This window comes from Lonchura striata, chromosome 4 (assembly GCF_046129695.1).
Source record: "Lonchura striata isolate bLonStr1 chromosome 4, bLonStr1.mat, whole genome shotgun sequence".
NCBI classification, from domain to species: Eukaryota; Metazoa; Chordata; class Aves; order Passeriformes; family Estrildidae; genus Lonchura; species Lonchura striata.
Window position 1 is genome coordinate 65775302 of NC_134606.1, and position 23941 is coordinate 65799242.

General features: G+C 38.4%; 1 protein-coding gene across 1 annotated transcript in view; it reads left to right on the forward strand.

Moving 5' to 3' along the window:
* Positions 1-5170: 5170 nt before the first annotated feature.
* Positions 5171-23941, forward strand: part of MGAT4D (MGAT4 family member D) — a 32805-nt gene continuing 14034 nt past the window's right edge. The window contains exons 1-7 of the mRNA XM_077782588.1: positions 5171-5320; positions 15271-15432; positions 16306-16378; positions 17420-17562; positions 19260-19393; positions 21555-21601; positions 23298-23411. Coding sequence (XP_077638714.1) covers positions 5230-5320; positions 15271-15432; positions 16306-16378; positions 17420-17562; positions 19260-19393; positions 21555-21601; positions 23298-23411 — 764 coding nt within the window. The 5' untranslated portion in view covers positions 5171-5229. The remainder of the gene's footprint in view (positions 5321-15270; positions 15433-16305; positions 16379-17419; positions 17563-19259; positions 19394-21554; positions 21602-23297; positions 23412-23941) is intronic.

Genomic DNA, 23941 nt, shown 5'->3' on the forward strand with positions numbered 1-23941 from the left:
TAAATCAAAAGCCATACAGCACATCTGATGGCCTATGTCCCACAGAGGATTTTAGAGCATGGACCAACTTGTTTGGCATCCTCTCTCTGGGCTCCTACACTCATAGGGGTGCATAGTTTTATGTGGGGAAACTAGTGATGTGTGAACTTCAATTGTTTGCATATCTTATTCCTACACTTATAAACTGTGAGGAGAGGGGTGCATGTTGCATATTAAGATGCAATGCAACAGCCTAGTGAGCAATCTGACATTCAAAGCATTGGAGCATTGTGTGAAAATAAGCTTGGAAGTATTTATCTCTATTTAAAAGTATTCTTACTTGTTGACAAGATGATATGATGATTTTATCACATTACCTGTATATAAGTTGTTCCAAGGCAACCAACCCCAGGAAATATGTATTTTAAAAAATAAAAGATCCAGTACCTAAGAACTGGTTACAGAAACTGGAGGAAAGAAAATTGTCTGTATTCCAGGACCTGGGTATAAACTATAACTCCCACCTAGTTTGTGTATGAAACAACTCTGAGCAAATACTCAGGGAAAGATTGTGCTAATACCTTCCATCTGACAACTTGGCAGTGCACTGCTGCTGTGATATTTAAACACAGCTGGGCTGAAATCATCTTGTCAGAGGAGTCCTGGCTACACCAGCAGCTGAAGGGTATTAGTTTGATATTGGGAAGGCAGAAGAATTGCAATAATGTGAACAAATGTAAGAGTGATCAGGTCCTTCCTGACGGTCTTTATGCCCACGCATGGATTTCACTGAGGTAGTTAATTAAAAGTATGAGCTACTGAAATTTTAGGAACTCCAGCAGGTGCATCCTTAAAGTGTGGGTCTGCGCAAATAACACAGGGAAATTTCTAGCTGATGAGACTTATGTTGATTTTTTAATACCAAAATTAAAGCGTGCTGCTGCTTCAAGGGTTGCACTTTCCATGGGATCTTTTAAGGGATTAAATAGCTTCATACCAATATTAATATTTTTTCATTATATTTATACTTAAACAGAAATTACATTTTGTGTGGAATGTTAAGAACCAAAGTAACTTTTACTACAAGTTTTGGAATTTGTTCCACTTTCTATTGTGATTTACTGTAACAATACATACACAGAGTATGGGATTATTGTTTTATCAGTTTTCTTTTCTTCCAGTCTCCAGGACTGATGTGTAGAATATCTGGTGTTGACAGTGCATTGTACAACACTTCTCTGTGATACAATTAGATTTGTTGAGGCAAGCTTGACAGATTTTAAGGTCATGGTTTAAATTAAGCACTTCTGAAATGTGAGTTTAAAAGACACAAATTTTAGTCTTACACTTATTTTTGCTCATATGATGTTTACTTCACTTTAAATCTGTATTTTAAAGTAAAATATGTAACAAATTAATTATTTAAAAAATTATAGCATGCTTTTTTGACAGTTTTTTCACAGCTTTTTGTAAATTGCAAGACAGCAAGCATGTTTAATTTTGTACAAATATTAGCATTTGAATCATGCAAGATGCTTCTGTATCATCATGTGCAGTCAATTAATAAATCATATTAAGATAGTCAAAAATACCATGCAGTAGCTTAAAAAAAAAAGTCCACCTTCCTCTTGTGTTCAGTATTTGCCTTCAAGTTGTACCTTCACAGAGACTTTGGTTGAAGTTTACTTTTTTAAATCCCATTTCTTGGGTGACCAGCAGGGCAAATAACCAGCATGATCTCTTTCTAGTCAGAAAATTTTCCATGGCAGCAGCTATTATGTACTATTACTGGTAGTTATTCTTTGTTCCTATACCTTTGCAGATGAAGGACATGGAAAATAATCTACTGCTTGGCTCAGCCCGAAGCCTGTATTATGTCAAATATTTATTTTAATGTTTATTTTCTCTACCCTTGCTTACACACGGATGTGTGAAAACAGTATAAAAATGTGAAGCAATCATCTGAACAAGGAGAGACATTCACTTCCAAAGCACAAGGACAAGCTTTGGAACTCTTTCTTGCACGTAAGGAGAACCAGTCCACTGAATCACTTTCTCAGTGTTAAGCATTACAGGTCACTCAGCAACGTGTTCTTCTATAGAGTCTTTTTCAAGATGATCAGTTTGCAAAAAATGCATAAAGTCTGCTGATGGGAAGTAAAACTGCTCTGAAACAATTAACACCTCCCAAAACCCCCAGCACAATTTATTCCAGTTATACACAATTCTTGGGCATGTGAAATAACACATGAAGACAGCCCTGGGAGGGAGATACTGTGAAAACATGAAGCAGATAAGGGACCCTCTTTGCAAGTAAGTCCAAGTGCAGTGGAAGCTCATGACAGTTTCAGTCATGAGATTTTTGATTTTTTTTTTTTTTTTTTTTTAAGGAACACTTAATGCACTACCTCATTGCAAGTTAACAAACTAGTCTGTGAAGTGAGCATCAAGTAAATGGTCACCACAACTTAGTATGGCTGAGTAACTGTATCTGGTGCCTTAAAATAACATCAAATGCAAGTCAATGGCAGTCTCTATGGACATTCCCCCATACTGTGTCAGTTTGTTACTAGTTTCTGGAAATATGTGATAGTTTTGTCTTTTTTTTTTTTTCTTTATTCTCTCTGAACATAAGCTAAACTTAAATGTGTGTTAGATTTCTGTTAATCTTATCTTCAGCAGCCTTCCTGCTAGACCACATCATTTTCATGTTTGCTTTGGCTCTATTACAGATAGAACACAATAAAGACATTTTATTTTTTACTTGGGGGGTATTTAATGCTTGTTTGTTCCTCATAGTTCTAAATATTTTACTGCAAATGTGCCAAAATCTGCATTGACCCTCCATCAAAATTACTGCCCTGAGCGTCTACTTTATTAACTAGGAGAGGGAAATGGTGATGGGGAGGCAGTAGAAGAGGATTGTGTCATGATTGCATTGCATCTTATTACCCAATTATAAATGTGTATCCAAAGTGTAGCTTAAAGAAGATTTCTCAGTAAAATATTTCAAAGGCACAGAAACAGAAGGTAGAGGGAAGTTCATAACAAATGAGTATAGGACAGGAATAGTGAGGTTTAACCGAACGCTTCACAGTAATTTATGGAGCCACACTGAGATTTTTAGTTCATGTGTGTACTGATGCATGCTACTAGCAGTCTCCTGCATTTTTAATTAATAATAACATTCATAATTCAAAGTAATTAGTAAACAGAGATATAAACCCATCCATATCGTAATTCAAACACAGAAAGGTCATGGTAACCTTGCCAGAGCAGCAACAGACAATTTGTGGGTTCTAAAATTTCCAAAACTGATATACTGTTGTTAGTATAAAGAGTGGCACATAAAGGCAGCATTGACATTAGGACTCCAGCACACCTCTGTCTGGACACAACTGTTACAGGATTTGGCATTGCTTTGCACCACACCATTCATTTTGCACACAAAATAATTTGGGGTTTTGGAACAAAATGAGGTAAATTGTTCAGTAAGCAAATAGAGAAAAGAAAGGAAGAGATACTGTATTAATAATACAAGCATATTTTTAGGAAAAAAATTATCTAAATTACTATGTCCTCTGGGTAAATAAGCTAATGAAGTATATATGCTAGTAAGACATTAGGGAAGTAGATAACAGTTTAGATAGCAAAAAGCTTACTGCTTTTGAGAGCTACCCAAGGCCAATCTGATTTCTGAAGCTGTCCTTTGCATGTTTGGAACACAACGGGAAAGCATATCATAGTTGTAGAATGAAAGGTAGATTTGTGAGAAGATAGAGAATATGTCAAAGCAAAAGCCACTAAATACCTGCTAATCCAGTACAAGGAGGAACATTTTTGCTTATAAAATGTAGACGGTTCTATTAGAACTGTTGCTGTAAGTGGTTCCAGGAACCTTGGTAAATAAGGTATCTGTTCCCTTTATAAACTATGTTGTAGAAGATGTATTCTAAACATCTACTCTACTTTTTGGTTTCTTATGGATTACTGAAGACCTAAAAAGGCAACAGGCTTTTGTGTCTAAATGGAAAGGCACATGTGAAGCAAGGTACAGTGACTGAAGTACAATACTGTTATCAGGGTAGAGGTACCAGTGTACCATTAGTCTTTGATCAGGTTAGATTTTGCAGCTGCTTGCCCTCCTTTCTCTTAAAAGGTGAACTGAAAAGCTTGGATTATTTACCTGATTCTGTGACTGTGCTAAACGTGTGTATTAACTGTACACAGCTTGGCTTCCTGATACAATCTTACAAGCAATATGCAAACAAATGCCCCATTGGTTTTGAATGAGCAAAATAATGTTCATCATTACAGTGTTGAGCAGAAAAAATTCACATCACAGAGGCTTATGTCCAAAAAGGAGGCAGAGGAGTCCTGCAACTTTATGCAAGAACAAAGGGAGAGGCCATGAGGCATTTCCCATGGGGTCTCTCAAATTCTTGGAGGACACAGCCTCATCAACCTCTTTCTTTCTCCACTGGCTGAGGTACTTGAAAGGTACAGACTTCCCGATTCACCCACTACACATCTCCCTTAATATGCACACACACAAAAGCACGCACCACCCCTTGCATAGGATAGTTCTATCAATTCTTTATTCTTTTTCTCGAAGTTCAGGAATTAAGCGTGACTTTGGCTGAGCAGTAGTCCCTGTCAATTAGTAATATTTTCTGAAACTGGTAGTCTCTCTCGTTACTTCCTTACGTACAAGTCTCTGGCTCCACCTACACAGCACCTGTTTGTAAAGACACATCCATCTTATTCCTTTCAATGTTATGACTTGGGCTAAACAACACCTGCCCAAGTGCCGGGACGTTTTTGTCGTGAACAGTCTCTACTTGCCCCAGTCAATAAGGGGTCTTTCGGTGTGGGTCCGTGCGTCGGGAAAGCTGAGGGCAGAGGCGTGCTCTGCCAGGGCTTTCACAGCGGGAATTGGCGTGGGCACTTGTTCACGGGGCTGGTGTCCGCCGGGGGAAAGCCGGGCGGCAGGAGCGGCGGGTGTCCCCGCGCACTGTGCGCGTCCCTCCCGACGCTCCGCACTCCTCGGGAGCGCCGATGCGCAGCGGGCGGGCGCGGCGGCCCCGCCGGGCGATCAGCGGGGCGGGCTGTGCGCAGGGATGGGAGGGGCGGGCGGGGCAGCGCGGCCACAGCACGCCCGGCCCGCCTTGCCTTGCCTTGCCTTGCCTTGCCGCTGCCCGGGCGGAGGCGGCGGCGGTGCGCGGCTCTTGCGGGCAGCGCCCGCGGGAGATGCGGCTGCGGCTCGGGCAGGTGCTGCCGGCGCTGTGCCTCGGCGCCGCCTTCCCCCTGCTGTGGTTCGCGGTGTGGCAGGGAAGCCGAGGTGAGAGTGGGCGGCGGGGGCGCCCCGTCCCGTCCCGTCCCGTCCCGTCCCGTCCCGTCCCGTCCCGTCCCGTCCCGTCGTGCGGGCACCTGCCGTGCCCCTCTGTCCGGGCCGTCGGGGCAGCGCGGCGCCGGCTCCCGCTCCGCTGCGCTCGCCCGGAGCCGCGCCCGACGGTACCGGGGGCACCGGGGCCGCCCCGTCCCTCCCTCCGTGCCCGGGCTCCGTCCCTCCGTGCGGCGCCGAGCCCGGGCACGGCACGGCACGGCCAGGGTTGCGATGGGCAGCGCGGCTGGTGACCGCATCCCCTCCCGGCGCTGCGGACCCGCGTGCTGGGGAAATAAGGAACGCGTGTGCCCCCGAAGCTTGGCCGCGTATGAGGCTGGGCATGCGGGTCTCGCCTCTTCTCCCGGGGTCGTGGCTTAACTGCGCCCCGACACAGCCTTGAGAAACAGCTTGCAGGGTTGGATCCTTGGGCCATACTTGCCCTATTAAAAATACAACCCTGAGTTTAAGGAACAATGAAAGTTTCTTCTTTTTTCCCTTTTATTTTTTTCAGCTCTTTTTCTAACAAGCATCTTGCATTAAGATGGAAAGAAAAATCTAAACGTGATTGGTGTGGCTGTCGCTTTTAAAGTGGGTTTGGTTTTATTGTTGAGGAGGATATAGTAGCATTATCCATCCTGCAATTGTATTTGCAATTGTATTTGTGCCTCACGTACAGTCACTATTTTCCCTGTGCATATTTCCAGAACTGGAATGCAGAGAAAAAAAAAATACTTTATTTCTAAACTTTAAAATTGTACACTATCTTTTTAGTAGGTTATGTTGGTGGCACATGCCACCTAGATAAAGCCATGTCTAAGATTCTCTGAGCCAATATAGGAAAGATAAAACGGATGGTATTTTCCAAAAAGAAATGAGAAGGTCTTTCCAAATAGTATCTCTGAGACTTGCAGACATGGCTTGTTATGGCTGAGGAGGTGGTTGATTTGGGGTGAGGGAAAGAGAGTGGATCTTGGAATGCTTCCTACGTGCACCTTTATAATAGGTTTGGTTTTATAGGTGCAGAAGAATTAGAATAAACCACTTAGTAATTTCTGGGATGAACACAACTCCAGCTAGCAGATAATTTGTTTGTATTAATTATTACTGTAACAAATAAAAGTGGTGGTAGAGATCTTCAATGGCACATTGAATAGAGTCAAGGCAATGCTGATCCTCCTGCCTTTTAGGCCAACTATATGATTGTTTACTGTATAACATTTTATGTTTCCTGCAGTGTCACTCTTGCTACGAGTGAGGTAGGAAAACGAGGAAAAATCTTGGGAGACTGAGATCCAAGAGATGTCAGAATGAAAACGTTTGTCCAATCTGCAGTTACCATTGTGTTGTCTTGTGGTTCATGTTTTGAGGCTCCTCATTACTGACATTACATTTTCATTTCGCTTTCTTTTTGACATGGCTCTGATGACATTCCATACTGGGCTGTTTTGCTTTGGGATTTTATTTGTTTGTGTTTTGTTTGTTTGTTTTGGGCAAGAAGGATAACATATGTTGTGGTGTGTATGTGTTGTCTTAACTTCTTTGTCCACAGTTGGTTCCTCCTCCACAGTAAACTGAGTAACTAATTCCTCTCAGATGGTGTAATTTGCCTAATTACTATTATTTGCACCTGGTTTTTGCATTAATTGCGTCTGTGAATATGTAGTCTTTAGACTCTCCTAAGCTTAGTGAATCTCAGAAATGTGTAAATAAAATAGTTAATATTGGTAACTAAAGGAGAAAGTAGCAGTACTGAATGATTTTGTATTATATTTATTTTACTGAAAATATAGTCTTTGCTCCCAAGGGGTGGTAGAAGACAAGCCTTCTACCCATCCAGAAAACCTTAAGAACCGCAGCCATAGGTAACAATAAGAAACACCTTTTTCTACAGAGAGAGAAGCATTGGGAGCAAACCCACTAATACTGGTCACAGGGTATTTGTTTAAGAAAATGGTTTTAAATAAATATTTAAATAAATATTTTGCTCTGAAAACAGGCAGATATCTCTTTAGATGTTGTTAAACCTCTGTTTTTTTTCTTCTGCACTGCTGAATTTGCTATCCATTGTCATGCTTAGAGCGCTACAAGAGTTTCCACTTTGGTGCCTCTCAAACTACGATGTCTATTTTCTTTTCTAATGCCCTTTCCACTTAGCCCACCAGTTACTGTGAGTACTGTTGCAGCTTGTTAACTCCCTCCCATCTCTTTCCCTCATTTGTCAAACGTTTTCTGGCTCATTTTCTTCCATACATTTGTTAAATCTCCCCTAACTTTTGTTAACTTCTCTGCTCTGCCCATTGAAACGTTTAGGCTGCTCTTGATTTTTTGACTACAGTCTATCACACTAAGCAGCAGTAGTCTGTAGTATTCCCTCAGGTTTCTGCCTAGTTAATTGTTTCTTGGAAAGCAGTGATTTTGGAATAGTAAATAAGCTTTGTAAAGCTAGGACAGGGCACCAGGTCTTAAGTACTTCTATAATATAAAAATATGTAAAATATTCTTCAATTTGTCTGCAGTCTCAGAGCCTTTCAGTGCTTGAATATTATAAGTTTAAATTAGATATTGGCTCTGTCCCAAATTCTGTGCAAATAAAAATCAGTACCTTAAGTCACCTTTAAGCTAAAGTGACCTTTAAATGCCTTATAATAAAGGTAGCGTGAGAGATTTGAGTTTAAATGTATTTACTGTCCATGACAGTAGTAAATAACTGGCTCTTTGGTGCTGCTTCTGATTATTATGTGCAGCCTGAGTATTGACTTGGAGTTGTGAGACTAAAATCAAGTACACATAACTCAAACTGGCATAGCAGGGAAGATGCTACTCGCTCATTGACTTAAAAGATTAGAAGCTACCACAATCACTGGACTTCAGTTATTGTGGATAATACTGTGTCTATTTTAACTACGGTTATGAAGATGTTTTAATAGTCATTTTTCCCATTGCTTTATAAATGTAAGCAAAGATTTCATTAGAAATATGCTGATATTTTTGGGGACAGAAAAAATTAAGCATATAAAAGTAATTATCAGATCTTCAGTGGAAGCAAATGCTGTGTCTGAAGCAGTGTGGGATTCCTTCAGCATCCACTGGAGTGCTTGTGAACGTGGGGCTGTTGTTAGTGAGCAGTCAGCTGAGCTGCTGCAGCAATTCCTGCTCCATGCCCTGCATGGTTTTGCTGTGAACTTTTTGGTCCCTCCCCAGACCCCAAGCCAAACCTGTCTAAAGCAAACAGTTTGTATCTGAGCATAGGAAAGGCTGTTGTTGGGATGATGCAGAGGTTTCTGCTTGTGAAACTGAGTCACAATTCATTTGTTAATTCACCTGACCTAAATTTTCTGCTCGCACAAGAATGCTCCTCATTTTGGAGTTTCTTCAGAGGAAACAGTATTCCTGAAGAAAAATAAATTTTGGTCTTTACTGAATAAAAGCAAATTTTTTTTTAAGTCACAGCAATGAGGTAAATCAGATAATCTATTTTGGCAGATAATCTATTAGATATTAATATAATCTGATATATTAATCAGCTAATCTGTTTTGGTATCTTCATGTCGCTCTCAAGGGTAACAAGATTAAATCTCTTTGAATTGGTTTGTAACATGTTACTGCCTTCTTTATCTAAATTTGTGGGATTCTTTGTCCAAGAAAATTAAAAGTAAGCTTTACCTGGAAATTAGGACAAGTTGATGGTGAAATATGATGTCACAGGGACCTAGGCGTGTTAATATACATGTTGTGCTAAACACTGTGAAACCTGAATTTCATTAGTTATTTCCTTGAGGTGGGGTGAACAAGAGAGAAACTGCTCGTACGATTACATTCACAGACGTGTATGTAAGGATCCTCAATTACATTTTAAAATCTGCTTTTTGAATTTGCTCCACAAATTGGAGGGGGGGGAGAAAGTTTCATCATTGCAAAGGGTTAAAGAGGTATTTCTGATGAAAGTATTTTTTCCCCAGTTGAAATACAGTAATGTACATGCTAGTCCAGACAGCATGATTACATATTTCTTGTGTTTGCATTTTCTCATCTTCTGCCTATGGTGTTATGCTTTGTTTCAGCCCAGTGCAGGTCCCGAGGAGATTTTGTCATCTGTGATGGAGTTCTTTGCAGGTTTCTTATCCCGTCCCAACTGGCATTCTTCCTGTCTTCTCTAGGACTGCTAGGCTGTGTTTAACCACCACCTTTCCCAGCTGTCCCAGCTGACTGGTAGGCTACATCTTCCCTTCATGTGTACATTTCCTTCCAGTAACACTGAGAGCAAACAAAGGTTTGCACATTCAGGTTTTGCCTCAACATGCAGTTGGGATGTGGCTGACATGCACAGTGTAATAAGGGAAGAGTTTTTCAGTCTTATCAATTGCTTACTCTGTTTCTTTGTGCAGTTCTGCATTTTGGCATTGAAAAACCCTCCAACATACAGCAGCCTCAAATGGTCCACTTAAAGCTTAGTATTTACTGATCCAAAATTTCATATCAAAATTCATATCCAAGACTTAGAAAAGTAGTAGAAAAGTACTTAGGAAAAAAGACTTAGAAACTGTGTAGTTTTACTGGCTTCAACCTGTGTAATTTACTAAATGAAGATTCTGCTGCTTCTTACTGTTACTTCAGGAAGGACTATGCCTAAAGAGTAGTTTAACTTAGCCATAAATCTTGTGGTATAAAAGCAGGTCAGTTATTGTTGAGTTTTGTAGAGAAAAGCATAAGGGAGCATCTCAGACCTCTCTTTGTTTGCTGTATAGTGTCTCATCATTACCTTAGACAAGTGTAATCATATGACCTTCATGCTCTCCCAGTGTTGTACACTGAGTCTTGAGGAATAGAGTTCTGTCAAGAAATACCTTAGTTGGTGCCTAGGCATTTAATTAAATGTGTGAATAATTTAGTAATTGTTGCTACCTCAGGAAGAGAAGTAAAATATTTTTTAAATATTTAAAATACCAACCAGAACAAAGCAATAGCAATTGCTTTAAGTGAATGAGTACTACCTTAAAACCAAAGTATACCAGTTATGGCCAAACACCATATAATATCCATTCAATTTCTATATTTTTTCACTTATTTTAATAATATTGCTTTCCTATATGGTGATGTTCTGACTGACTGTTTTAAGATCACTTTTCATTACATTCTAATATAGAAAAAGACTTTGATCTAAAGTGAAGATTGTTTGCCAACATTGAGGAAAATATTGTTAAAGTTGTATTTTCTTTGAAACAAGTTTGCTTATCTATTTTCAGTTAGATACAGTATGTAAATTGTTCAGTAAAAAGTATCCTGTGCCAAACTCAAGACCGAGTACACTAGAAAATGTTGTGAGTTTCTAAAATCCAGTTATTAACTTTGATCTGCCTTTAACTCTGTAAGGCATGTGTTTGTTTTAATATTGAAAGTGCTGTGATTCTCTTCCCAGTGTGCTCTGTATGGGAATAGAGGAGCCCTATCTCCTCTGCTTCCAAGTTGCTGGTACAGTGCTTTTCTTTGATGTCCCTGGGTTAATGCAAAGTCCCTCTACTGCATTGTAGCTCCTGACATGGGCACTGTCAAAAGCGAGTAGATATCTCTAACATTTTGGAAGAGACAAGTAATACTGTGCTGTAAGACTCTAAACAAAATAGTTAAAGGTAATGCACATTGTTGAATTTAAGTGTTTGCCTAAGAACTCACTGTTTATGACCTGAGACAGAGGCATTGTTTGGGGATTTTTTTTTCCCTTCCTTACTTAGAGAGCACAAAACCTGAGCATGCAAAGCATGTAACAAGATTCAGAAAGGTATCTCAGATCAGTTATGGAGAGATAATAAACTGCCAATTATTAGTTCAATGTATGCCTCAGTGGTTTACTATGCCTCATTAACCTGAACAGTGAGCAGTGGTTCCAAGCACAGAGTGTGACAAAATCTTTTGCAGTTAGTGTGCTTATATAGTTTTCTTTTAAGGAGGCCATTAGCCAAAATTCAGTTTCTAAAAGAAACCGCGTTTAGGTATGATAAGCAATTTAGCGTGTAATCAAGAACTAGGAACAAGATTCACTGTTAGACTTTGAAGTGTTTTCTTCCCTCCTTTCTGCTACTCCAAATTCTCCTTGTTTCTTTTCTGTTTGAGTGCTAGGAGGAGATAGTGATGGATTGTTCCACAGCGCTTAGGTATTGCCAGAAATTGTTAATGAGAGTAGAAGCATTTATGATCATACAGGAAGCATATATATATGGAGCTCAGAGAAATAATCAACTGGCTTTGAGAATGAGTATTTGCTTTGGAGATTGGTATGTTTTCTAAACAGTTCAAATCTGTGCAGAAAGTTTTATATATATAAAATGTATCTATTAGGAGATAACACAAGAGAGCATTTAAAACTATTTAAAAATTTGCTGTCTTAGAATTACAGTATCCACAGGTATTATATGCCAATGTGTAGTTAACAGCCAGAGGAAAGCTACAGTAGAGCTGAAATTCACTGCAAAAGCTTTTGAGTACCATCACTATGCCTGGGAGATGGCTAGGTCTTTTTTTGCTCCTATGGCTTGTAGCTAGTGTAGCCCCATTGACTTTTCTTGGAAGGGAAATTCAGTGAACTACTTTAAACCCATCAGAGTGATTCATCTTCAGCTCACCAAGGGGAGAAGAAGCCTTTACATAGAATCTCAGAATGTGCTTAGATGAAAGGGACACACAAGGATAATTGACTCCAACTCCTGGCCTTGTACATAGTCACACCATGTGCCTGGGAGTGTTGTTCAAAAGCTTATTGAACTCTTTGAGGCTTGGTGATGTGACCACTGCACTGGGAAGCCTGTTCCCAAGGGCTACAATGAGGTCTCTTCTCAGGCTGAACAGACCCAGTGGCCTAAACTGCTCCTCTTAGGGTTTTCCCTTCAGACCCCTCCTTTGGGCACTCTCTAATGGCTCCATGTCTTTTTTATAGTGTGGCACCCCAAACTGCCCCCAGCACTGGAGGTGAGGCCGCCCCAGAGCAGAGCAGAGCAGGACAATCCCCTCCCTTGCCCAGCTGGTGATGCTGTGCCTGATGCCCCCAGGACACAGTTGTCCTCCTGGCTGCCAGGGCACTGACTCAGATCCAACTTTCCATCGACCAGGACCTCCAGGGCCCTTTGTACAGTGCTGCTCTCCAGCCTCTCATTCTCCAGTCTGTCTGTACACCCAGGGCTGCCCCATCCCAGGTGCAAAATCTGGCCCTTCGCTTGTTGAACTTCTTACAGCTGGTGATGACCCAGCTCTGATTTGTTGGGGTCTCTCTGCAGGGCCTTCTTTACCTTCATTTGCTTTTTGTAGTTTTGCCATAGGTCCCATCTTGCTCTTTTCTGGTTTTATTCTGAGGCTCCTTGCTGCTGATGGAACCATTGTTAGACAAGGCACTGCCAAGTCAGGTCAGGTTGTTGCTGTGCACAGAGAGTGTTTCATGATGTACCCAAAGCTCCATCTTCCTGACCCTCCTTGTCAGAAAGTATTTGTAAAAATGCCCTGTGTCTTTATAAGCAATCTGTTGCAAGCAGCTGTTTCAGTTCTCTGTGGATCATTAGATGCTGAAAGAATATTTTCCACACGCACACACACGCTCACACACATCAAGTCCATTTAAACTCAGTGACCGTTGAAATACTTAGGGTGTTTACCTTCATAATGCTTCCTAAACACACTTTTTGCCAAAGGTTTAATAATAGTTAATTATTACGTTATTTACATGTGCGCTAGTAAAATTTAGAACATTTAATGTTCTATTTTAAACTATATATTTTTATAATAAATTCATTCTTCACCAAGTGTGAGTGAATATTATGTTCCTTGTGTCAAACCCTTGCTTCCTGAGCCATCAAAAACAAATGAGATAAGTGATTACTAAGAATCATGTTCTGCTGTCTGAACAGAGGGTTCAATTCTGAAAGACTTAAAATGTAGATTCCCTCTTCTGGCCTGAAGGAATAGATAAGGCTGATTACAAATGCCAACTTCCTTGGGTGCATTCAATGATAGTTGAGTGTTGACATTTTGTTTCCAAGAGGCACCTGTGACATTTTGGTAGGCTCACCTGTAAGTAAGCAAATACAAGTGCCATTACTTGGTGCTTGCCAGAATGTCAGCCCCAGGGGTGACATTGGTCATTTTGAGTCACACTGACACTGCATAGCTGAGAGAATTATGAATTATATCATGTTATAATTCATCTGCCATTTCTTTACTAATTCCTTCTATAAATTGGAATTTAAAGAGAAACTCACATCCATTACTATATCTCTAGCTTATACTTCTGAATTTGTCTAGGAATTGTAAGGTAAATCTCCACCATGTTTATGTGTATTGATGTTCTATCTGGAATCACTTTCTTGCCATGAAAATGGTGTGATGATTATCTGTCAGTCACCTAAATCAGCTTAAAGCTTTTGTTTTCATTTTATTTATATACATTCTAAAGGAAAAAAAACCCTAAAGGTTGGATTATGGCATTGGAAATACAGCTACATCAGAAAAGCATAAACAAGAAAATGTATTCATACATAGTAGCTGATGAAAGGGATCTTAGGTATGTCAAAAAATTTAGCTTGTTTGGGGTAATAGCTCTGAAGCCTGATGCCTCGTGACAGATTTTTAATTTGACATCTATTTCAATATATTTTATCAATTTTATATTTTTAAAGAGACACTTCATCTGTTTTGACCTTCTTTTTTTTCTTGTTGTTTGTTTTTTTAAAAATTTATTCTCAGATTTTCTCAGGGAAGCCTACTTCAATCAAATACAAGTGTCTTGTTGCATGAAGCTGAAAAAATCCAGATTTCCCCTCCCTTCAGCAATGCTAAATTTATGTTCATAGCTCCATAGTATAACATACTCATAGACATGAATGCCTTTCTTGAAAGTCAAAACATTTTAAGAGTGTCAAAAATTTTAGGAAGCATTCATTTTATGGGATTTTATTAAACATCCTTTAAAATTTTAATGAGGTAAATAATGATAATACACATCACATGTTTACTTTTTTTTCTAATCACTTTCTTCCTAGATGTTTTAAACTTTAGTCTCCCAATCACACATTTATTGGTTAAATTAAGGATTTGTGTTTAATGCAAATAAACCCTCCTGTTTATCCAAAATGCAAACTAATTCCCGTTTGAAACACCTCTGCAAACCCTCACAAATTTGTGCTACATCTGCATTTTGCTTGTAGTGTCTTTTACAGGTTAGAATCCCTGGGAATTCACTATTCCAGAGAGACAGTGGTGGGTCCTAGAAAATGAGAGCTGCCACAGATAAAACTTAGCATAGCCCACAAATAGAATGGGGTAATATATTATCTAAGTAACAGCATTTAACTGGAAGAACTAGAAGAAGTTTATTAGAAGAAAATCCAAATCCAGCCAACTAAACCACAACAAAACCAATAAAAGAAGCAGCATTATAAAACATTTTACAATGAGGCAGAAGTCCTCTTCTACTTGCTTTACTCTGTTGCAAAGGGGTGATGTTATTGAAATATTGCTTTATATTAACCGTCTTTATTAATAGTTCTTAATGTACTCCAGACATCTTATAACTCCTAGATGAAGACTGAATGCTTTTAATATCTCTGTTTTATTCTTAATAGTGTTTGAAACACAAACAAGCTATTGCATAAGTATATTTTCAGTGTGAAAAGGGTCATCACTATTTGTTATTTGGTGAAGAATGTAGCACGTTCCCCTGCAACTCACAGTCTTTCAGTCTTTTTCCTTATTATGGATTTCTTATTCTTGGTTTTGTCTTCAATTTGCCTTAACTAGCTGTGCTCCCTAAACTTTCCCTTCTTAATACTCTTCCAGACTACATCTTCTCCTGAACCATCTCCTATTCTTTAACTTCATTCCGTCATAAATCACTTTTTAGAAAATAAATTATGTTCTTATTGCAGGAAATGACTTGGATACGTACCAACACCACTTGCTGGAACTTCAGCAAAGACTGTTGTATGCTGACAAGGAAAATAAAAAAAGATCACATGAACTGAGCAGTGCCCTAGATGAAATTAAACATATAGTCGCCAGGACAATGAACATGACAAAAAATCACACAGGTGTGTAGGGGTTTTCTCTGTTTTTTGTTTTGTTGGGGTTTTTTTTTGTTGTTGTTTTGGTTTGGTTTGGTTTGGTTTTTTTAGGACACCAACATGTAAAGTGTAGTGATCTGGTTTCTTTCCATTGTTAATTGAACTTTTTAGTTACCTCACCTGACAGACTGTTGTACATCTCTATCTGTCTGCACATTGTAGTTACAGGCAATAGAGTGACAGTTTGATTTTGTAAACTAAAATAAATTATGTAGTTGTGCAGGATCTGTTTTCCTCCCTGTTGAGACTGGCAGAGCTTTTTCCCTGGGGAGAGAAGGGAAACTAGAAGAGGCATCTCTGTGCTGGAGGCATTTCAAGAAAGGGTCTGGGTGTGACTGAAAATTACCATTTAACAATCCTTATTTTCATTCATTACAGCAGGTTGATAATCAGACTAAAATGGGGAATTAACGAGGGCTGTTACAGGGAAAGAAAGAACAAGGTGCATTTCTTTGTATAGTCAGAGTTGTTTTTTCTCCTGTTCTCCCCTGCCAGTTTTTGTCTGTTTATTTGATATTAATTGCTTGGGACTGTTCAGAAGTGTATAAACAAAGGGCTGAGCATTGTCAGGGTGGTGGCATTAGGAGCTTTAGAATGGAGTCACATTGTCAGCCCCCAGTAACCCCACTTATTGTGGGCAAAGAGTTACTGCCTAATGCATAAAAGAGCAGTAAAGGAGAGTGCAAGTTCCTCTTCCCCCTGCTTTTGGTTCTTACTGGAGCCAGCTAAATTTCAGAAAGTATTCAATCTGTCAGTTCACAGGATTTAAGGCAGAAATTTCTTAAAATTGCTGAATAATTTTCCTTTTATTTTTACTTACCCTTCTGCTTCCCATTCCAGCCATGTTTTATTATACAACCAAAATTGAAAGGATTATTATAGTCAATGGAACTAAACTCTCTTGCCCAATATTTGATAGGTACTACTTCCAAATAAAGAAACAAAGTCCTTTAAAAGTTGTAAAGGTGGTTTCTGTGCAGCAAAATTCCAGTATATTTGATGGCTTAACAGTGTGGAAGGACTTGTGGGTCTCTTTCTCATACACAAATGTCTGGGCAGATCTATATGGTTGCTTGGGGTTTTTTTTAAGTATTTTCTTTAGGTAGGAAATCTCTTTTTAGACCAAATTTCCAGTGGGAGTATCTTTTGAAAGTTGAAAAACTTAAATTATTTCCCATTCAGTAAGTATCTGCCTTTCTTATTCTAAGCTAAGTGAATAAAGTTGATTATGGCTTTTGTGATACTTGTATGTAACTTTGAAGGGTGGTAAATTTGGGGAGTTATTTTAGATGCATTTTTTGGGAAAAGTAACTTTCCATCCCAGTTAATAAATGTTCTGTTCCTTGCATCTTTATTTTAAAGTAGTAAAGAAAAATAAAATCTCTACTTTTCTCTTAGTTGCTATAGTCTTTTGTTTCTTGAATAGTTTTTAAAGGCCTGTATGTGGTCATTCTTCTTACCATAGGACTTTTTATAAACTGAGAACTTTTGCTTGAGCTGTGAAAACTACCTTGTGTTACTTTTTGGAAAAAGCATTTAAGTTTATGAAATAGTTTAGAAGGTTATTAATCAGAATATGTGTTTTCATTTAAAAATTGTTTGCCAACCATGTAAAAAGAACCCAAAACCCAACAGTTATTTTACTGCTGCCTTTAAAATAACTACTGTGTTTTAAGATGACTCAGTCCTGCAAGTGCGCAGGCATAGGGAATCCCAGGATGCTCAAGCTTGGAGCTCTGCACCTCCACCTGAGTGGGAAGGAGTTGTACTGGGAAATTCTCAATTTAATATAATGTAATATATATGACAAATAATAATTTCTGAGGAATAGTTCTGATTGAAAAACCTTGTGTGTGGTAATCTGCCAGTGTTCAGTTGAGCAAAACAGGTGAAGAAATTGACTTCTCTGCTTGCTTTTTATTTTATGTGGATCTCTGTGTTTGTTATGTCTTTAAGGTGATTTAAAGTGGAAAGAGTTAAACCTCCCCAGAAAACTCCCCATGACTCTTACAAATATTTACTACTATCTCCCTCACCTTCGAGAATATGAAGATGCAATTTTCCCAAATGTTATTTTTGGACAACAGAGAACTGGAGGTAGGAAATAAAGTTTGGCTTCTATTTGCTGTATGTTTGTATTTTTTATTAATTTCTATCAATGAAGCATACTCAAAAGTTTGGAATGGATTTTCTCCCTTAACTTTCTAATGTTGCCAAGCTGAATGAATTTTAATGGCAATAGCAGAAGTACTTTTAAAATGCCCACCCCCATTTCAAGTCTTTATCTCAAAGTATTCTGAAAAACTTTTGAAATAGCAACAAAATAATCTTAATTGCAAAGTAAGACTATTTTTTTTTTGCAATCATATATTCATATGGCTACGATGCAGTAGCTGACATTTTTCCCCCATGAAATTAGTATGGATGAGGAAGCCAAGGTGAATTTACAATGCATTCAGTTTGCCAATGTGAAAAGCAAGGGGAAAGGTGATGTAATCGTTTAAAGGCTATTAATATATCTTCAATGTAGCTTTTTCATCCACATGAGAAATCAGCGGGCACCTGTAGAAATCATAATGAATTTCAGTGAACTAGAATACAAATTTTAAATGCATCATCTGAACTGTCATGTGATAGGTAGAAGGACCATGCAAAAATAGTAAGTAAAGAAGTCAACCATTTTGCTGAGTTCTGTATTTTGTTGAAATTTTTACTTTCCTGTAGAGTGATTTTATATGAAGAAACGTTGGCAGTGTTTCTGATTTAACTAAAAAGTCCCCAGACTCTGGGTCATGCTCATGACAATGGAAAACTTTCTACAGACTACTTATTAGTAGGTGTAGTTGTAGCAATGTGATCTGGTGTTGGAGTTCTCAATGGAGTGCCCATAGGTCAGTGCCACTAATAAAAGAATACGTTTAACCTTCTTTTATTTGTGCAGGAAAATCACAATAGCAAGACTGCAGTTTAATAAGTACAGGTTGACCTTCAATGTGTAAAATGAAACAAACCCCAATGATTTAATGGGATATGTGCTGGGAAGGAACATGGGCACTTTGGTTTTTGAGCTGACACTGGCATGGAAGTTAAAGTCAGAAGCAAGTCACTAATTGCACCTACTGTTCTATTTCAAACTGTTGCTTCCTCACCAGCCCTCTGGGATTTTGGTGAATAGAAATCACTTGCAAGGACTAAGATTCCACAGGTTTAGTGAGCTATGTTTGGGTGCTGATTTAAGTAATGCTCATACTAATGAAAAAAGAAGCATCCTGCTTGTGGTCTGATGATGTAATACAGCACAGGTTGGCTACTACTGGAGTCTTTGTTAGAGACAATTTCAGTTCCTTTATTTTTAATAACAGTAACATCTTAGTTCTTTTATTCTTATTGATGCTATGAAAACCATTGATGCATATTAATTAAACTGCTCAGAAGGATTTTTGAATTGGATTTCTTTCTGAAATACACAGCATTCACTTCCTATGAGAACTTGCTCACTAGAGTAGTGCAATACTCACTTTTGAATCTCAGCAGTAAACTCCTACGTGTTTGCCAGAGGTAGTGGTTATCTCCGTGTTCCCAAGTGTAGACCTGATGTTTATAACACAGACACAGGTGTCTCTAAACTAAACATAGCTGGAGGTATCTCTCCTTCCAGGTAGTAGAGCAAATGCTGTCATAGTGCTAAGGAAATATTAACTGTTGCCAACGTTCATGGTCACATCAAATCAAAATGAAAATGTGATTTCAATTTCCCTTAAACTTACATGGCTTGAGACGTTTTCTCTTTGCAGTCTCCCTTGTGATGGGTATTCCTACGGTGAAAAGGGAAAAACAAAATTACCTGATTGATACATTGCATTCCCTACTGTACCAACTATCTGAAGAGCAAAAGAAGGACTGCATAATAATCATCTTTATAGCAGAGGTAGGTCTGCATGGAAAGATGCAGGATGCTGATAGAAAATACAGAGATTTATGCCTAAAAGTAACAGTGCAAAATACTGTTAGCTTGGCCTTTGGGAGGGATTTCTTCAGGGCTTGAGAAGATGGTGAGCAGTTAGTGCCTCAGTGTTCATATCTGGGAAAAAAAAATCTGTAATGAAGATAATCAAAGGGTAAAAAGTCATATTATATTTACCAACACAGTCCTTGGATCAGATTTTCCATCAAAACCATATGAAATCATTATTTGTCTCTGAAAGGAAGGTTTTCTGCTTCCAGAATGAAATGGAAGTTCTCCACAGAAAAGCACCATAGAACCTGAAGAAAGTAAACTTAGTCTAACGAATGTTCAAATTATTTATCTGCTGGTTTGGTAACATATATCTTGTAAAGTATCTTGACATAATGGAGCCTTCTGCATGTGTTTTGGCATTTCCCATGTAAAAGAACTTTTCAGAGCCTTGAACATGTTTGGGAAAGTAAACAGTGCTCAAGGTTAAGATATTAAGGATAAATGCTTTTTTTTTTCTCACTCAAAAATACCTTGATTACATCAGGAAAAAAAAAGCTGCAGAAAGGAATTAGCCAGTAATAACTTCTAGCAGGTAAAATGACTGTGCAATTTTTCAGACTTTGTATTTATTCTGTATATTTCTACGTCCTTCCATAGACATCATTAAATTCATGCACATATACATTAACAGTTACAGTTTGCTTTTTTTTTTTTTATTTTATTTAGTCATCACTTTTGCAGGTAAAAGTGTCAAACAGTATAGTTCACTTTTAATTTTGGCCACGACTTCCACTTTTCTGTTTGGAACACAATGATGAATACAGAGGACCAATTTTATTGGCTGTAGTTCCTCTTCAGCATAGTTTTTAGGAGCTGAAATTACTTTGCAGTTGGTATTCCACAATGAAGTGAAATCACTACCTGGCAGTGATGAACTTTGTCTTGCTGCCTTTCAGATAAATTTATTATTACAGGACTTCAAAGGACTTCAAATTTCTGTGAGTTTTTAAGGGTTGACTTTTGAATAGTCTCCCACTGTGGAGAGTCCTAATGTGACACTTTGAAAAAACAGAAGCTGTGGTTGTAGTAAAAGTCTGTATCAGCCAATTTAGGATTAAACTGCTGTGGTAAGACCTACTGTCCCTTTTCTCCCAACCCAAAAGTCATGTTCTCACAGCTTCTATTTTTCCAGCCATGCAGTAAATTGCAGCAGACAACCATGCTGATCTGAGAGGTGATAAGAACGTTGTATTATGAGAGGAGGGCAGGTGTGTTCACTGATAATGAATCCACACCTTCCTTTTTCCCACAGTGTTTTAAAAGATCAAGGTCGATGTTTACATCATGGGTTAAGCTTGAGGAACTTATTGACTAAGAGTGAGTTTTAAGTTCTGGGTATTTTTTTTCCTTACCACAGTTCTTTATCTCACTTTTTTTTTTTTTTTTTTTTACTTATCACAAATTTAATATATAATTTGTAATGATTATATATTAAACAATTTGCTTATTTAAAGAAAAATCTGAACTACTAAGACAGTTCTTGTGTTGCTTCAGAAATAAAACTTTGCACTCTTAATGTAGTTAACAGATATGTTTGGCACGCTAACATTGTTACTTTTATAAAACAACAGTAATGAATGTCCTCAAAATTTCCAAACAAAGAGCTGTAAGTTTGTTATATTAGGAAGAAATTAAATAAAATTTTTAAGTATTGCTGGCTTTCTAATATTTAGCTTAGGTGATTTTTCTCATAAGCCTTAGGCCTCTTCTGTGATTTTTGGATTATTAACCCAAAACAGCTCTCTTTACTGACAATTATATGGCTGTGCTTTATTGGCATAGCTGAACAGAATTTTGTCCAGAAAATAGCCTGGTCTTCTGCAAAAACAGTGAAAAAGCAAAGTACCAGAAATGGCAGCTGGTAATAGTTGGAAGCAAAAGTGAACTACACTGAAAGTTTGGTTGGCTTGAAAAGCCCATACTGTTCCTTAGTAGAAATGCTGCTGTAACGTACCACATTTGTTTGGAAGGAAAATAAATTAAGTGTTTGCATATACATGTTCCATACAAAGTGTTGTTTAATACAAAAATGGGTGTCTTTTAATGAAACCCTCCCTTCTTTTTTTTTTAGGTGGATACAGAGTATGTTAAGAGTGTTGCAGAAAGTGTTAAAACCAGGTAAGTCCTACAGAATGTAACACTCAACCATCAGTGTGAACATATCTGGAGATTTTATGGAAAGCTCCATAAAGTAGAACACTTCAACCCTGAAATGGAACTGAGGCAAAGGTGCATTCTCAATATGTATGCCATAACACACTGTGAAGTTGAGAACAGAAATGTATATATCAAATTTATTTTTCATTTCTTATTTGATAAATAGGCTTTAACTAACCAGTTAAGTCAAGGTCTCAGCTTAAATCTCTGATAAATATTTACTCGAGCCTAAATCTTTTCCCCACAAAATTAATGATGCATTTTATGCACCTGAGGTTGTATGTATGAGGTCCCCACTGACTACACAACCCTGCAGTGTAATCTGGCATTTGTCATAGAATCACAGAATTCCTTAGGTGGGAAAAGACCTGTAAGATCAATGGAGTTCAACCATTAGCCCAGCACTGCCAACCCTAAACTAGGCCCCTAGTGCCACAACACATCCATGTTTTCCCAAGCCTCTTAATTTCCTTTTTTTAACAATTTTTCAGGAAGGCAATGGACTTGGGACAGCAATGGGATTACATTTATAATTCTGCTTGCTCTTATCTTTCTTGCACAAGATCCCTGGAGGAGTTGACCTTTTCTTCCTCATTTGAGGGTTTCTGCACATCCTCCTTAACCCAAGGGTTTCCCAGACTCTCTTTTGTGTATGGGTTTCCCCCCAAAGACTCCTCATACTGAGGCTGTTAACTAAGTAATATTCATCATTTTCTGCCTTCAGAGGGTTTAGCCCATCTGGGGAGTGCAAGGGGAAGAGGCAGTCCTTCTTGGCACTGCCAAGGTACAATACCTACAGCAATTTAAATGCTCAGATATTACTGCATTATGGCTTTTGAAAAAATTACTGTAGAGTATTTGCTTTGTCAGGGTTACACAGTAAGATTGATATTTTTTCCCATAATGTTGGTTCTCTAATATGTTTAATTTTTAGTGTTATCTTTTGTTTAATAATCATAGGAAATGGGAAACTCAGTTTTGAAACCTCTGTTCTACCTCTTTTGTGTTGGGGTTTTAAAATGATGCAATTTATGTACCTGAGACCTGTTGTGGGTTTTTTTTTTCATTTGGTTGATGTTTTTTTGTTTGGATTTTTTGATTGGTTGTTTTGTGGTTTTTGAAGGAAGGGAGATTTGACTTCCAGATTTGGCTCCCAAAGTAGGTTATACATTTTTTTAATGTCTCCTTAAATGGAAAATTTAATTCTTGGAGCAGAGACTAGACCCAGACTCTCAATTTTAAACTCCTGCTATGGGACAGTATAATTTTGCTTAGAAAGTAGAATTAGAGTTGGAGCAATGGTAAGGAAACTGGGAGCTCTCATGCAAGGGGGAAGAGTTGTGAGTTTTTCTAGATAGTGGGTTTGGTTGTGAATTGCTGCTGCATTTTGGCAGCTATCTCTGTATTGTTAGTAATCATCTACAGATGTGGGAGGGACAAGATTTCTGAGACACACTTCTCTCCAGTGTTTTCCTGACCTGTCTGTTCTGATAGTTGTTAAAGACCCCTTCATGGTTCCAAATTTGCAGTCAGTTTCTTTGATAGAGTTGTGAATGCCACTTCTGGAGGAGCAGACCTAACTTTGGGGAGCTGCTGTCTGTATTTGCCCTTAAAAGTCCTTTTGAGGAATGGGGTCTCACTAGGATTCTCTTCCCAGCTTCCCCAGAGAAGTCCAGTCTGGAGTTCTAGAGGTTATTTCTCCTCCTGCTTCCTATTACCCAGATCTTTCCAACCTGAAGAAAACACTTGGAGATTCTGAGGACAGAGTAAGGTAAGATTGCTATATAAAACCTAAAAACTTTTGCTAAGAGTGTAAAATGGAAAATTCAGAAAAAGTCAACTTTGTTTGAACTGATAATTTTTTTGTGTTTCAGAGCTAAAGGACCTCATATGCACTTGTAAAACAAATTTACAAGGGGATCTTGAGAAAAGCTATACTCCACATCAGCTTCAGGGTGAGAGTCAAGGCATCTGCTTTAGGTCTTGACTCTAGGCATCCAACAGGTTTTAAACCAGATGGATAATGCCAACAAGTAATAGGCTATATGAGTTGTCATAAAGGAAAAAAATAGAAAAATCTTTAATGTAACTGATGAGGGAGAGTTTCTGTGAACACTCAGAGGAAAGTCTCTGTGGCCCTCTAGCTAACTACAGACATGAATGACCTAACTTCTGGTGATCATTGAGTTTTTACCTACTGTTACTACACCCTTAATGGTGATTTCATTCACTCACATGCCCCAAATTCAGTAAGACAGAGATTATAACCTAAAAAAAAGATTTATTGGAGGAAAGTAATTT